Source organism: Choloepus didactylus, chromosome 2 (genome assembly GCF_015220235.1).
Source record: "Choloepus didactylus isolate mChoDid1 chromosome 2, mChoDid1.pri, whole genome shotgun sequence".
Classification (NCBI taxonomy): domain Eukaryota; kingdom Metazoa; phylum Chordata; class Mammalia; order Pilosa; family Megalonychidae; genus Choloepus; species Choloepus didactylus.
The window spans coordinates 209,498,941-209,513,296 of NC_051308.1; the positions used below are offsets into that span (position 1 = coordinate 209,498,941).

Below are 14,356 nucleotides of genomic sequence, written 5' to 3' on the forward strand. Positions count from 1 at the left end.
TCACACCACCACCAAGGCAAGTATTATTATCCCCAGTTTAAGGTTAGGAAAATTATTATTCAGAGAACTTAGGTAACTTGCCAAGGATTCCAAAGCCAGTGGTGCTCTTTCCTCTAAACCAGGTATTTCTCAAAGTGTGTTCCACCAACCAAAAGACCTGAGACATAGTCCTAGGAAAAAAAAGGATTCCTTGGTCAAATCTCTGAACAGTCCTGCAATAAAGAAAACTGTTCACTTTTATTTAGCCCAATGTTTCCCAAAATGATTTGACCAGAGAACCTTTTTACGCATATTATTAATACCCTATAAAACATATGTTTCTGGTTTAGTACACACTTTGTGAAATGCTAATTTGAAAAGCACTGAATACTAAGTACAGAAGCACTGACAAGTCCTCAACTTTTGAAAAGTAGATATTCAACAGGTGTGTGACATTAATTATTACATAGTCCTAATTAAGCAATGTCGTGGTGAGTGGACAAACTTCTTTAGAGGGTTAATCTAAAATATTCTCAAATGTTAAAGTGCCTTATGAACCACCTGGTGATCTTATTGAAATGTAGATTATGATTGAGTAGGTCTGGGATGGGACCTGAGCTTGTGCTGTTCTAACAAGTTCCCAGGTGATACATATGTTGCTAAATCTACAGGCCACATATGGGTATCAAGAATAGAGAGGAAAGATAAACCACTAGCCCAAGCTTAACTACACATCAGGAACAACTTAGAGTTTAAAAAAATTATTTATCCTTTTTTAATAGGTAATGCCATATACACACAGGATGCAAAATTCAAAAGGCACACAAGGGTGGACAGTTAAAAGTTAAGTCTCTATACTCCCTTTGGTCACAGTTCCCTAATTCCCCTAACCCAGGAACAACAACTGTTTCCAGTTGGTAGTTATCCTTCCAGAAATATTCTACGATTTTTTCCCCCACTTAATATATCATATCATAAAGATCATCCTAACTTCAGTTCATTTAGAACTACCTTATTATTTTTAACAATTGAATAGTATCCTAGATACTGTACAGATGAACTATAATTTATTTAACTGGTCCCTTTTTGATGCAGTTACAAGTTGTTTACAATCTTTAGCAGTAACCAATAATGATGCTAATTACAATCCTGTGCACAAGCCATTTTACATGTGTGACTATATCTACAGAAGTGGAATTATTAGAGTAAAGGGTTTTTTCATTTGTAATACTGTTGCTGCCAAACTGGTCTCCAAAATTTTATACCAGTTTATTTATACTCCCACTAGCAATGTATAAGGTGTCTGTTTCCTGTGGCACTTTAAAAAGTTCTGGATTCCAGAGCTCCAACCATAGAGATCAGCGTATCTGATTGAGATGGAGCATTGACCTTGGTGTGTGTGTGTGTCTGTGTGCTGTTTTGTTTTTAAATTCCATAAATATTCTAATAAATACCCAACGTTAAAAAGCATAGTTGGAAACAGGTCACCTTCACTTGAACTTTTCTATTTAAGTCCCACAGTCACTAAATTCCACAACAGATTCACAATCAAACCCCCATTCAAATAACTCTTCATTCTTTATTTCTATTTTCAGTAAAATTATTCTCTCAATCACACAGAAATGAAATTTTGTCATTAGCTTTCCTCAAAGAAACCAATTCTTTTTAAAACTCTCTCCAATCCAATTCCTTCAAACTAGTTTCTGTCACATCTGTCACTCCTTTCTCCTATTTCGCCCAACATTAGATTATGCTCCATGTATCTGCCTTACCAGCTTCTAAGCAATTTTACAAATCTCACAGGGGGGCAATACATTTGAAAATAGGTTCGTTATCTACATCGCCCCCACATTATTTCACTTCTCACCACAGTTAATTTTCTTTTTAAGGACAGTAATAAGGGAATACAGTACATAAAGGTTAAGAGCTCAGGTTTTGGAATCACAGAGCTGAGGTTCAATTCTGGCTCTGAGACATACTACCTATAAGACCCCTTGACAAATTAATTGACTTTTCTGAGCCCCAGGTTCTTCATCTGTAAAATGGTGGTAATAGCCACCTCACAAGGATAAAAGAATCATAAAGAAATACCAGTAATGCAGATAAAATATTTAGCACAGGGCCAGGCACAGAGTAAATGCTCAAAAGTAGTTGCTATTATTTCTGTCTCTGATACCTCTGTCAACAATTTGTGAGCAAATACAATGCCTTGTTTTCTGTATTCCCTATAGCACTAAGCACAATGCTTTGTATGCTACAGATGTTCAATAAAACCAAATATTTAGTAACTGAATGTTTATCATTCCCCAATCAAAAACTTTTAACATGATTCCACCTGGGCTCAAAATTCTGCCTCCACAATTTTAACTACATGGTCTTGGGCATGAGTAATCTCTCACTTGTTTTATGGATTAAATAGTTAGATATGGAAAGTACAAATAGAATGCCTATCACAGAACAAGCATTCTAGAAGTCATAGCTACTATTTCTAGTAGGTAAAACTATTTTACTCTATATATTACAACCACATTTAAAATGCTGCTTTATCAATTTTTCACATAACTCAAGCCTGTATTTTTAAAACCATTTTAAGGCATGATAAAATAATATTAATAGTTTTTTGAAAAGGAAATCCACTCATATGGTTCAATATTTAATAAGACATAATAAAGTATACATTAAGAAGTCTCACTCCCAAGTGTGATCCTTTCTGTGTTAGTTTTTTTTAAATATTTTAATGTAAAAAAAAAAAAATTAAGTCATATGCCCTCCTCCTAGATTAAAAAACTGAAGTGTTTTACCACATTTCTTGACCTCGCTTTTCTTTTTCTGAAGTTGTGTATCTCATGACACTTTACCTCATATACTTCATCATGCAAAAAATAACCTCTAAGGTCCAGTTAAAAAAACAGTTCTTCTATGATGTCTTTATTGAACATGCCAGGCAGAAGTGTCAAACCTGGCATTTATCACAAATTCCCTGACAACTAGGTTTAGGGGGAGAGGGAAGGCACAAAGTTCAAAGCAGGAAAATAAAAATGCTTATAGGACTTTTTAGTTTTTAAATTTAAAAACAAAATTTAAATGCATTTGTTGACTTCCTTGTAGGTAAAAAGTGTGTAATTTTATGCTCTGATTACCACTTTATTGAGCAGAAGACCATAAATGAGATGATAGTTGTTGCTTTATAGCCACTAATATGTCAATATGTGGGTTCATAGGGCAGTCGAAATGTAAAGGAAGCTTTCTAATCTTTTGACCTGAAATTAGATTTAAGAGCCAATTCAGAGAACAGGCAGGCCGCTGGTTGCATACCACTTATATTCTGGTTCACAGTGTACTTCCTTACATATGTATGTATCATGTAGGGCATGTTTAATTCTTCTTCACTAAATGGATAGGATATCAAGTCATTTTAGGGAAACAATGCTTCTCCACATTTCTTGATGTTTTCCATGTGAAAAGAAACTAGTTACTGTTAACTTCTAAGGTGGAGTGACATATCTGATTAGTACATTGAGGGAAAACAATCTGAACACACTTAACTCAATTCCACCCTTTTTCATCTTGGGTTTGGACCTACCTGCATTGTTCTCTCCCTCAGTTCAGCCTTATGGGGAAAGGGTGAATAAATGTCCTTAATTCTGGGATGTTCCTGAAACTATTTGACTCTGCCTCTAACAGCTTTTATCAATAATAAAGGTGACATTTCAGCCTCCATCTGCCATTACTTAAGAAGGGATTCTATTTATTGGGGACCTCAACAGATAACAATAAACACCAATCTATTTTCTATTTAAGTCTGCAATCTTTTTTCCTTCCTCCCTCCCTTCTTCAGGAGCTTTATATGAACATTGTTACTCAAGAAACATTTTTAAACTGAAAGGCAAAGAAATACTTCAAATACTACCTAAAAATGCAAGAATAATGACTTTATAAATAAGCAAAGCATTAACTGCTAAAGGATAATTTTCACTACTCAAAGGAGAACAGAATGAAAGGTGTTCTGCTTTGCTAAAGCTGTCAATATGCAAAATACCAGAAATGGACTGGCTTTTATATAAAGGGGATTTATTAGGTTACAAATGTACAGTTCATAAACGTGTCCAAACTAAGGCATCAACACGAGGATATCTTCACTGAGGAAAGACCAATGGAACCTAGAACACCTCTGTTAGCTGGGAAGGCATGTGGCTGGCATCTGCTGGTCCTTTGCTCCAAGGTTCTAGTTTTAAAATGGCTTTCTCCAAAATTTCTCTGGGCTTGTCTCTCTTAGCTTCTCTCTCTCAGCTCCTGTGCATCCTTGCTTATTTCTCTCAGGGCATTTCTCTCTAAGCATCTGGGGGTCCTCTCTTAGCTTCTCCGGGGCAAACACTGAGCTTCATCTCTTAGCTTAGGATCTCCAAACGTCCTTCTGTCTGCTCTCCAAGCATCTCCAAGCATCTGTGTGTGTATCAGCTCTTAGATACTCCTGGAGGCAAACTCTGGATTGCATATCTTATCTTCTCTCCAAATATCTCTCTGCTTCTCTGAGTTTCTCCTCTCCGTGAGCTCTCTTAAAGTACTCCAGTGAATGAATCACTGGGTGGGTAGGGTCATACCTCCATGGAAATGAGCTAATCAAAAAGTCTCACCTACAGGTGGGTGGGTCACACTCCATGGAAACAACCTAATGAAACATTCCACCCCAATCAAAAGAGTAATAAGAAGAGATTCCCCCCTGAGTACCTCTTTGTTACTCAGACGTGCCCTCTCTCTCTAGCTAAACCAGCTCAGCAGGTGAACTCACTGCCCTCCCTCAATGTGGGATCAGATACCCAGGGGTGTAAATTTCCCTGGCAATGTGGGGTATGATTCCTGGGGATGAATCTGGACCCAATATTGTGAGATTGAGAACATCTTCTTGACCAAAAGGGGTATGCGAAATTAAACTAAATAAAGTTTCAACGGCTGAGAGAATTGAAAAGGAATCGAGAGGTCACTCTGGGGGGCATTCTTATGCACTATATAGATAACACTTTTTAGGTTTAAATGCATTAGAATAGCTAGAAGTAAATACCTGAAACTATCAAACGGCAACCCAGCAGCCTTGACTCTTGAAGACGACTGTATAGCAATGTAGCTTACAAGGGGTGACAGTGTGATTGTGAAAGCCGTGTGGATTACACTCCCTTTATCCGGTGTATGGATGGATGAGTAGAAAAATGGGGACAAAAACTAAATGAAAAATATGGTGAGAATGGAGAGGATGATTTGGGTGTTCTTTTTTAGTTTTATTTTTATTCTTATTTTCACTTTTCCTGGCACAAGGAAAATGTTCAAAAAATAGATTGGGGTGATGAATGCACAACTATATTATGGTACTGTGAACAATGGTACTGTGATGTGATGGTACTGTGAACAACTGACTTTGGACGACTGTATGGTATGTAAATATATTTCAATCAAATTGAATTAAAAAACGCTAATAAGTCTGCCGCCACAAGATTTCATTAAATAACATGGCTTTCGCAGAGGACGTAATAGATTTAAAGCAGCCCACGGGGTATACAAACATATATCTGAAATTCACAAAAATTTTAACCCATAATGAATTTCAATTCTTTTAGAACTAAATCCTCCCCAGTAAAATCAGAGAAGTTTTCAGGCTTACCTTCTTCTGTTTCTACTGGCTGTTGAGACAGAATTTTAAGAAGAACGGGGTTTTTCCATACCCCTTCCTTGGTAACATGAACCAGTATTTGTAGGTTATTATTCCCAAATTCCAGTAATGCATCATGTGACTCCTAAAACAAAAACAGCATGTTCAGAAAACAGGCTAATAATTAATGTAAAAAGTAGTTTTGCTTTTTCAATTATCTGAACATCTATGAATTGAAAGGACCCATAAACTTGGATTTCCTAAATATAATTAAGCAGAATGCTTTGTGAAATTCTGTTGATGCTTTCTTATGAAACTAGGGTGTTTTCACTAACTTAAAGAATACCTTTAAAACATTTTCCTGAATTCCAGAGGGGTAAAATCCTTAAATAACAAAATTATTTAACATAATTTGATATTATCAAAATTATTAAAATTGAACTAGAATTCAATTTGGTTTCTTGCATTTCTACTGAATATTTGTAGTGCCCTACTCTTAAGATGGCTTATATTACCAGCAAGACTCTGAAGACTTGACTGATAGCACTGGTAGTAGCTGATTTAATTATTTTAAGGCCACTGGTACAATTTCTTTTAAAGAAACTGCATTATTCACACATGAACCTATTTTGTTCTAACAGAAATATTACTTAGTGGCACTAAATATTATATATACCTTTTTAATTTTTAAATTCTTCTATCAAATGAAAGGTAGCTCTATATGAAATGTCCTGAAACGTCTAGGTTATTAGCTGTCATTCTATCTCCTCAGAAAACAGACAAAATGTAACTGCCAAGTTTGTTCTTTAATGGGGAGGAAGAGGTCAGAAATTTAACAACATGCAAATGATTAAGTATATATCTTACCATCCTCTCTGTTAGTGAGGCTAGTGGTTGTTACCATGTTTTAAAATTCTAACAAGGGAACTCTAAAATTCCCTTACTTTAGAGGGCCGATATTTTCTAGGAACATAAGCTTCCATTTATAGCAATGTTCCAATGGAAAATATTCATAAGTTGAAAATGTTCATAGACCTAAGAATATAATCTAATATTCATTCTAGTGAAACATAAGAAACACAGTTTGGTAAAGTTAGTTTCTTCCCCTTGACTTTCAAGTTAAAATAAGATAAGCTTTTACTCTTCCTTCCACCCCTCATACCCCACACACAATATGCTGACATCTTCTGCTGAGAAAGAGTTTAAGATGTGGAATGTGACAGAGAAAGTAATATTTCCAATTAATATTTACTAATAGCAACATTCAACTAATGCTTTAATGGCTTGACTTGTCCTCAGGTTTCTTTCTCCTTAACTTAGGGTGACAATTTACTCTGCAGTAAAGACAAAGATACCATGTGAATATATTAGTGCTTGTGTGTTTGTTAACTATATCAGAAAAAACCATCATCCACCACAATACACAGCAACCAAAATTAAAAGCCACAGTTTGCAGTTAAAAACATAATAAAAGTTTTCTACTTTGTCATTTGTTGAATTTCAAAATACACAGTTTATTGAGAATGAGAATGTATGAATCCTTTGTCTCCCAACAGACATATATTTATTATAACAAAGTTACTTTTAAAGGTAAGAGTCTTTAAAAACTATGGTAACATTTAAAAAATAAGTTAAATACTTAGATTTGTTGCCATTTTAAGGTGAAAAAATATCCTAGCCTACATCTTGAAACCTATTATACAGAAATACTAAAATCGGATGTTCACTCCAACACCATTTTAGCAAAGAGATTTGGTCAAATAATGGCAAAGAAATTTGGTCACATAATAGTAATGAAATTTGGTCAAATTAACTCATGGTACAATCACAAAACAGACTCTCAGGCAGTCTTCAAAAAGGGAGATCTATATATGTAATCCTAGACATCTGTCCATGATAAAAGCAAGTGAAAACACAAGTTACAGATCTCATTCTTATTTATCTAAAAATCCATTTGAGTGGTATTTTTCTATCCACAGAAAAAATATGGAAGGATTACACAAGCTGTAAATAGTGATTGAGAAGTGTTCTATGTAGGTTCCTAGAAGTAACTAAGATAGAATGGACTACTTTCCAATAATATCTGTGAGAGGCTCCGTAGCCTGCTCTTATAAAAATCACTATGTTACCCTTTGAATAGGAAGTGAGATACAGCAGGTTAGTATAGGCTGGAGTGAAATAGTGACACATCCCAGAGTAATTTGGGCAGATAATAAAAAATATATTTATAGCTTCCCCCACCCCAGCCCCGAGGATCTGGGGGAAGGTGAGGAAGTGTTGGACTTCCTCACCTGGACTGGTGTTGATGTTGTCACAAACACTGGGACTGGCGGTTTGATGTGCTGAGCCCTCGATCATGCGACATGCCCTTATGAAGCTCGTTACTGCAAAGGAGAGGCTAAACTTGCACATAATTGTGCCTAAGAGACTCCCCCTGAGTACCTCTTTGTTGCTCAGATGTGGCCCTCTCTCTCTCTAACGGAGCCACCTCGACAGGTGAACTTGCTGCCCTCCCCCTTACATGGGACCCGACTCCCAGGGTTATAAATCTCCCTGGCAATGCAGAATATGACTCCCGGGGATGAAGCCGGACCCAGCATCGTGGACTGAGAGTATCTTCTTGACCAAAAGGGGGATGCAAAATGAGATGAAATAGTTTCAGTGGCTGAGAGATTTCAAACGGAGTCGAGAGGTCACTCTGGTGGACATTCTTATGCACTGTATAGATAACACGTCTTAGGATTTAATGTATTGGAATATCTAGAAGGAAATACCTGAAACTACCACACTCCAACCCAGCAGTCTGGACTCCTGAAGACAATTATATAATAATGTAGATTACAAGGGGTGACAGTGTGATTGTGAAGACCTTGTGGATCACACCCCCTTTATCTAGTGTATGGATGAGTAGAAAAATGGGGATAAAAACTAAAGGACAAATGGGGTGGGATGGGGGGGATGATTTGGGTGTTCTTTTTTCACTTTTATTTTTTATTCTTGTTCTGTTCTTTCTGATGTAAGGAAAATGTTCAGAGATAGATTGTGGTGATGAAAGCATAACTATGTTATCATACTGTGGACAGCTGATTGTATACCATGGATGATTGTATGGTGTGTGAATGTATTTCAATAAAACTGAATTTAACAAAAAAAAAAAAAAATCACTATGTTACCAAAGGTATCATCAATACCATCTGCTGCCTTGTCCATTTATCACATAAAATAAGAAAAATTCAACTTTTTTATCTTTTAGAATTCAGTAAGGACCATGTCTTACATTTCTATGTAACTGTACTGCACTTATTTTACTGAACATATATTCAAAAATAGTTCCTCAATATTTGATAGATTACTGGAAAAACTTACACAGATGGAAAAAAGGCAATTATCCTATATGGGCAAACAATCTAAGAATGAAGAAATATGAGAGTATTCTCTCTGCGAAAGACGTTAATAAAAATAACAGTGAGGCGGGGCAAGATGGCAGACTGGTGAGCTGTATGTTTTAGTTACTCCTCCAGGAAAGTAGGTAGAAAGCCAGGAACTGCGTGGACTGGACACCACAGAGCAATCTGACTTCGGGCATACTTCATACAACACTCATGAAAACGTGGAACTGCTGAGATCAGCGAAATCTGTAAGTTTTTGCAGCCAGGGGACCCACGCCCCTCCCTGCCAGGCTCAGTCCCGTGGGAGGAGGGGCTGTCAGCTCCGGGAAGGAGAAGGGGGAACTGCAGTGGCAGCCCTTATTGGAAACTCATTCTGCTGATCCAAACTCCAACCATAGATAGACTGAGACCAGACACCAGAGAATCTGAGAGCAGCCAGCCCAGCAGAGAGGAGACAGGCATAGAAAAAAAACAACACGAGAAACTCCAAAATAAAAGCGGAGGATTTTTGGAGTTCTGGTGAACATAGAAGGGGGAAGGGCAGAGACCAGGCCCAAGCTCAGGCCCTGAGGCGCATATGCAAATCCCGAAGAAAAGCTGATCTCTCTGCCCTGTGGACCTTTCCTTAATGGCCCTGGTTGCTTTCTCTCTTAGCATTTCAATAACCCATTAGATCTCTGAGGAGAGCCCCTTTTATTTATTTATTTTTTTTTTTAATACTTTTTTCTTTTTCTAAAACAATTACTCTAAGAAGCCCAATACAGAAAGCTTCAAAGACCTGCAATTTGGGCAGGTCAAGTCAAGAGCAGAACTAGGAGAGCTCTGAGACAAAACGCAATAATCCAGTGGCTGAGAAAATTCACTTAACACCACAACTTCCCAAGAAAAGGGGGGTGTCCGCTCACAGCCATCATCCTGGTGGACAGGAAACACTCCTGCCCATCGCCAGCCCCATAGCCCAGAACTGCCCCACACAACCCAGTGTGACGGAAGTGCTTCAGATAACAGGCACACACCACAAAACTGGGCGTGGACATTAGCCTTCCCTGCAACCTCAGCTGATTGTCCCAGAGTTGGGAAGGTAGAGCAGTGTGAATTAACAAAGCCCCATTCAGCCATCATTTCAGCAGACTGGGAGCCTCCCTACACAGCCCAGAAGCCCAGAACTGCCCTGGGGGGACGGCACTCACCTGTGACATAGCACAGTCATCCCTCAACAGAGGACCAGGGGGTGCACGGCCTGGAAGAGGGGCCCACTTGCAAGTCTCAGGAGCCATACGCCAATACCAAGGACTTGTGGGTCAGTGGCAGAGACAAACTGTGGCAGGACTGAACTGAAGGATTAGATTATTGCAGCAGCCTTAAAACTCTAGGATCACCAGGGAGATTTGATTGTTAGAGCCACCCCCCCCCCCCGACTGCCCAGAAACACGCCCCACATACAGGGCAGGCAACACCAACTACACACGCAAGCTTGGTACACCAATTGGACCCCACAAGACTCACTCCCCCACTCACCAAAAAGGCTAAGCAGGGGAGAACTGGCTTGTGGAGAACAGGTGGCTCGTGGACGCCACCTGCTGGTTAGTTAGAGAAAGTGTACTCCACGAAGCTGTAGATCTGATAAATTAGAGATAAGGACTTCAATTGGTCTACAAATCCTAAAAGAACCCTATCAAGTTCAGCAAATGCCACGAGGCCAAAAACAACAGAAAATTATAAAGCATATGAAAAAACCAGACGATATGGATAACCCAAGCCCAAGCACCCAAATCAAAAGACCAGAAGAGACACAGCACCTAGAGCAGCTACTCAAAGAATTAAAGATGAACAATGAGACCACAGTACGGGAGACAAAGGAAATCAAGAAGACCCTAGAAAAGCATAAAGAAGACATTGCAAGACTAAATAAAAAAAATGGATGGTCTTATGGAAATTAAAGAAACTGTTGACCAAATTAAAAAGATTCTGGACACTCATAGTACAAGACTAGAGGAAGTTGAACAACGAATCAGTGACCTGGAAGATGACAGAATGGAAAATGAAAGCATAAAAGAAAGAATGGGGAAAAAAATTGAAAAAATAGAAATGGACCTCAGGGATATGATAGATAATATGAAACGTCCAAATATAAGACTCATTGGTGTCCCAGAAGGGGAAGAAAAGGGTAAAGGTCTAGGAAGAGTATTCAAAGAAATTGTTGGGGAAAACTTCCCAAATCTTCTAAACAACATAAATACACAAATCATAAATGCTCAGCGAACCCCAAATAGAATAAATCCAAATAAACCCACTCCGAGACATATACTGATCACACTGTCAAACACAGAAGAGAAGGAGCAAGTTCTGAAAGCAGCAAGAGAAAAGCAATTCACCACATACAAAGGAAACAGCATAAGACTAAGTAGTGACTACTCAGCAGCCACCATGGAGGCGAGAAGGCAGTGGCACGATATATTTAAAATTTACTTTATCCAGCAAAGCTCTCCTTCAAATTTGAGGGAGAGCTTAAATTTTTCACAGACAAACAAATGCTGAGAGAATTTGCTAACAAGAGACCTGCCCTACTGGAGATACTAAAGGGAGCCCTACAGACAGAGAAACAAAGAAAGGACAGAGAGACTTGGAGAAAGGTTCAGTACTAAAGAGATTCGGTATGGGTACAATAAAGGATATTAATAGACAGAGGGGAAAAATATTGACAAACATAAACCAAAGGATAAGATGGCTGATTCAAGAAATGCCTTCACGGTTATAACGTTGAATGTAAATGGATTAAACTCCCCAATTAAAAGATATAGATTCGCAGAATGGATCAAAAAAAATGAACCATCAATATGTTGCATACAAGAGACTCATCTTAGACACAGGGACACAAAGAAACTGAAAGTGAAAGGATGGAAAAAAATATTTCATGCAAGCTACAGCCAAAAGAAAGCAGGTGTAGCAATATTAATCTCAGATAAAATAGTCTTCAAATGCAGGGATGTTTTGAGAGACAAAGAAGGCCACTACATACTAATAAAGGGGGCAATTCAGCAAGAAGAAATAACAATCGTAAATGTCTACGCACCCAATCAAGGTGCCACAAAATACATGAGAGAAACACTGGCAAAACTAAAGGAAGCAATTGATGTTTCCACAATAATTGTGGGAGACTTCAACACATCACTCTCTCCTATAGATAGATCAACCAGACAGAAGACCAATAAGGAAACTGAAAACCTAAACAATCTGATAAATGAATTAGATTTAACAGACATATACAGAACATTACATCCCAAATCACCAGGATACACATACTTTTCTAGTGCTCACGGAACTTTCTCCAGAATAGATCATATGCTGGGACATAAAACAAGCCTCAATAAATTTAAAAAGATTGAAATTATTCAAAGCACATTCTCTGACCACAATGGAATACAATTAGAAGTCAATAACCATCAGAGACTTAGAAAATTCACAAATACCTGGAGGTTAAACAACACACTCCTAAACAATCAGTGGGTTAAAGAAGAAATAGCAAGAGAAATTGCTAAATATATAGAGACGAATGAAAATGAGAACACAACGTACCAAAACCTATGGGATGCAGCAAAAGCAGTGCTAAGGGGGAAATTTATAGCACTAAACGCATATATTAAAAAGGAAGAAAGAGCCAAAATCAAAGAACTAACGGATCAACTGAAGAAGCTAGAAAATGAACAGCAAACCAATCCTAAACCAAGTACAAGAAAAGAAATAACAAGGATTAAAGCAGAAATAAATGACATAGAGAAGAAAAAAACAATAGAGAGGATAAATATCACCAAAAGTTGGTTCTTTGAGAAGATCAACAAGATTGACAAGCTCCTAGCTAGACTGACAAAATCAAAAAGACAGAAGACCCATATAAACAAAATAATGAATGAAAAAGGTGACATAACTGCAGATCCTGAAGAAATTAAAAAAATTATAAGAGGATACTATGAACAACTGTATGGCAACAAACTGGATAATGTAGAGGAAATGGACAATTTCCTGGAAACATATGAACAACCTAGACTGACCAGAGAAGAAATAGAAGACCTCAACCAACTCATCACAAGCAAAGAGATCCAATCAGTCATCAAAAATCTTCCCACAAATAAATGCCCAGGGCCAGATGGCTTCACAGGGGAATTCTACCTAACTTTCCAGAAAGAACTGACACCAATCTTACTCAAACTCTTTCAAAACATTGAAGAAAATGGAACACTACCTAACTCATTCTATGAAGCTAACATCAATCTAATACCAAAACCAGGCAAAGATGCTACAAAAAAGGAAAACTACCGGCCAATCTCCCTAATGAATATAGATGCAAAAATCCTCAACAAAATACTTGCAAATCGAATCCAAAGACACATTAAAAAAATCATACACCATGACCAAGTGGGGTTTATTCCAGGCATGCAAGGATGGTTCAACATAAGAAAATCAATCAATGTATTACAACACATTAACAAGTCAAAAGGGAAAAATCAATTGATCATCTCAATAGATGCTGAAAAAGCATTTGACAAAATCCAACATCCCTTTTTGATAAAAACACTTCAAAAGGTAGGAATTGAAGGAAACTTCCTCAACATGATAAAGAGCATATATGAAAAACCCACAGCCAGCATAGTACTCAATGGTGAGAGACTGAAAGCCTTCCCTCTAAGATCAGGAACAAGACAAGGATGCCCGCTGTCACCACTGTTATTCAACATTGTGCTGGAAGTGCTAGCCAGGGCAATCCGGCAAGACAAAGAAATAAAAGGCATCCAAATTGGAAAAGAAGAAGTAAAACTGTCATTGTTTGCAGATGACATGATCTTATATCTAGAAAACCCTGAGAAATCGACGATACAGTTACTAGAGCTAATAAACAAATTTAGCAAAGTAGCGGGATACAAGGTTAATGCACATAAGTCAGTAATCTTTCTATATGCTAGAAATGAACAAACTGAAGAGACACTCAAGAAAAAGATACCATTTTCAATAGCAACTAAAAAAATCAAGTACCTAGGAATAAACTTAACCAAAGATGGAAAAGACCTATACAAAGAAAACTACATAACTCTACTAAAAGAAACAGAAGGGGACCTTAAAAGATGGAAAAATATTCCATGTTCATGGATAGGAAGACTAAATGTCATTAAGATGTCAATTCTACCCAAACTCATCTACAGATTCAATGCAATCCCAATCAAAATTCCAACAACCTACTTTGCAGACTTGGAAAAGCTAGTTATCAAATTTATTTGGAAAGGGAAGATGCCTCGAATTGCTAAAGACATTCTAAAAAAGAAAAACGAAGTGGGAGGACTTACACTCCCTGACT

General features: G+C 37.6%; 1 protein-coding gene across 1 annotated transcript in view; it reads right to left on the reverse strand.

Moving 5' to 3' along the window:
* RLF (RLF zinc finger) overlaps nt 1–14,356 on the reverse strand; it is an 89,518-nt gene that overhangs the window by 37,276 nt on the left and 37,886 nt on the right. Inside the window, exon 4 of the mRNA XM_037827582.1 lies at nt 5,633–5,765. Coding sequence (XP_037683510.1) covers nt 5,633–5,765 — 133 coding nt within the window. The remainder of the gene's footprint in view (nt 1–5,632; nt 5,766–14,356) is intronic.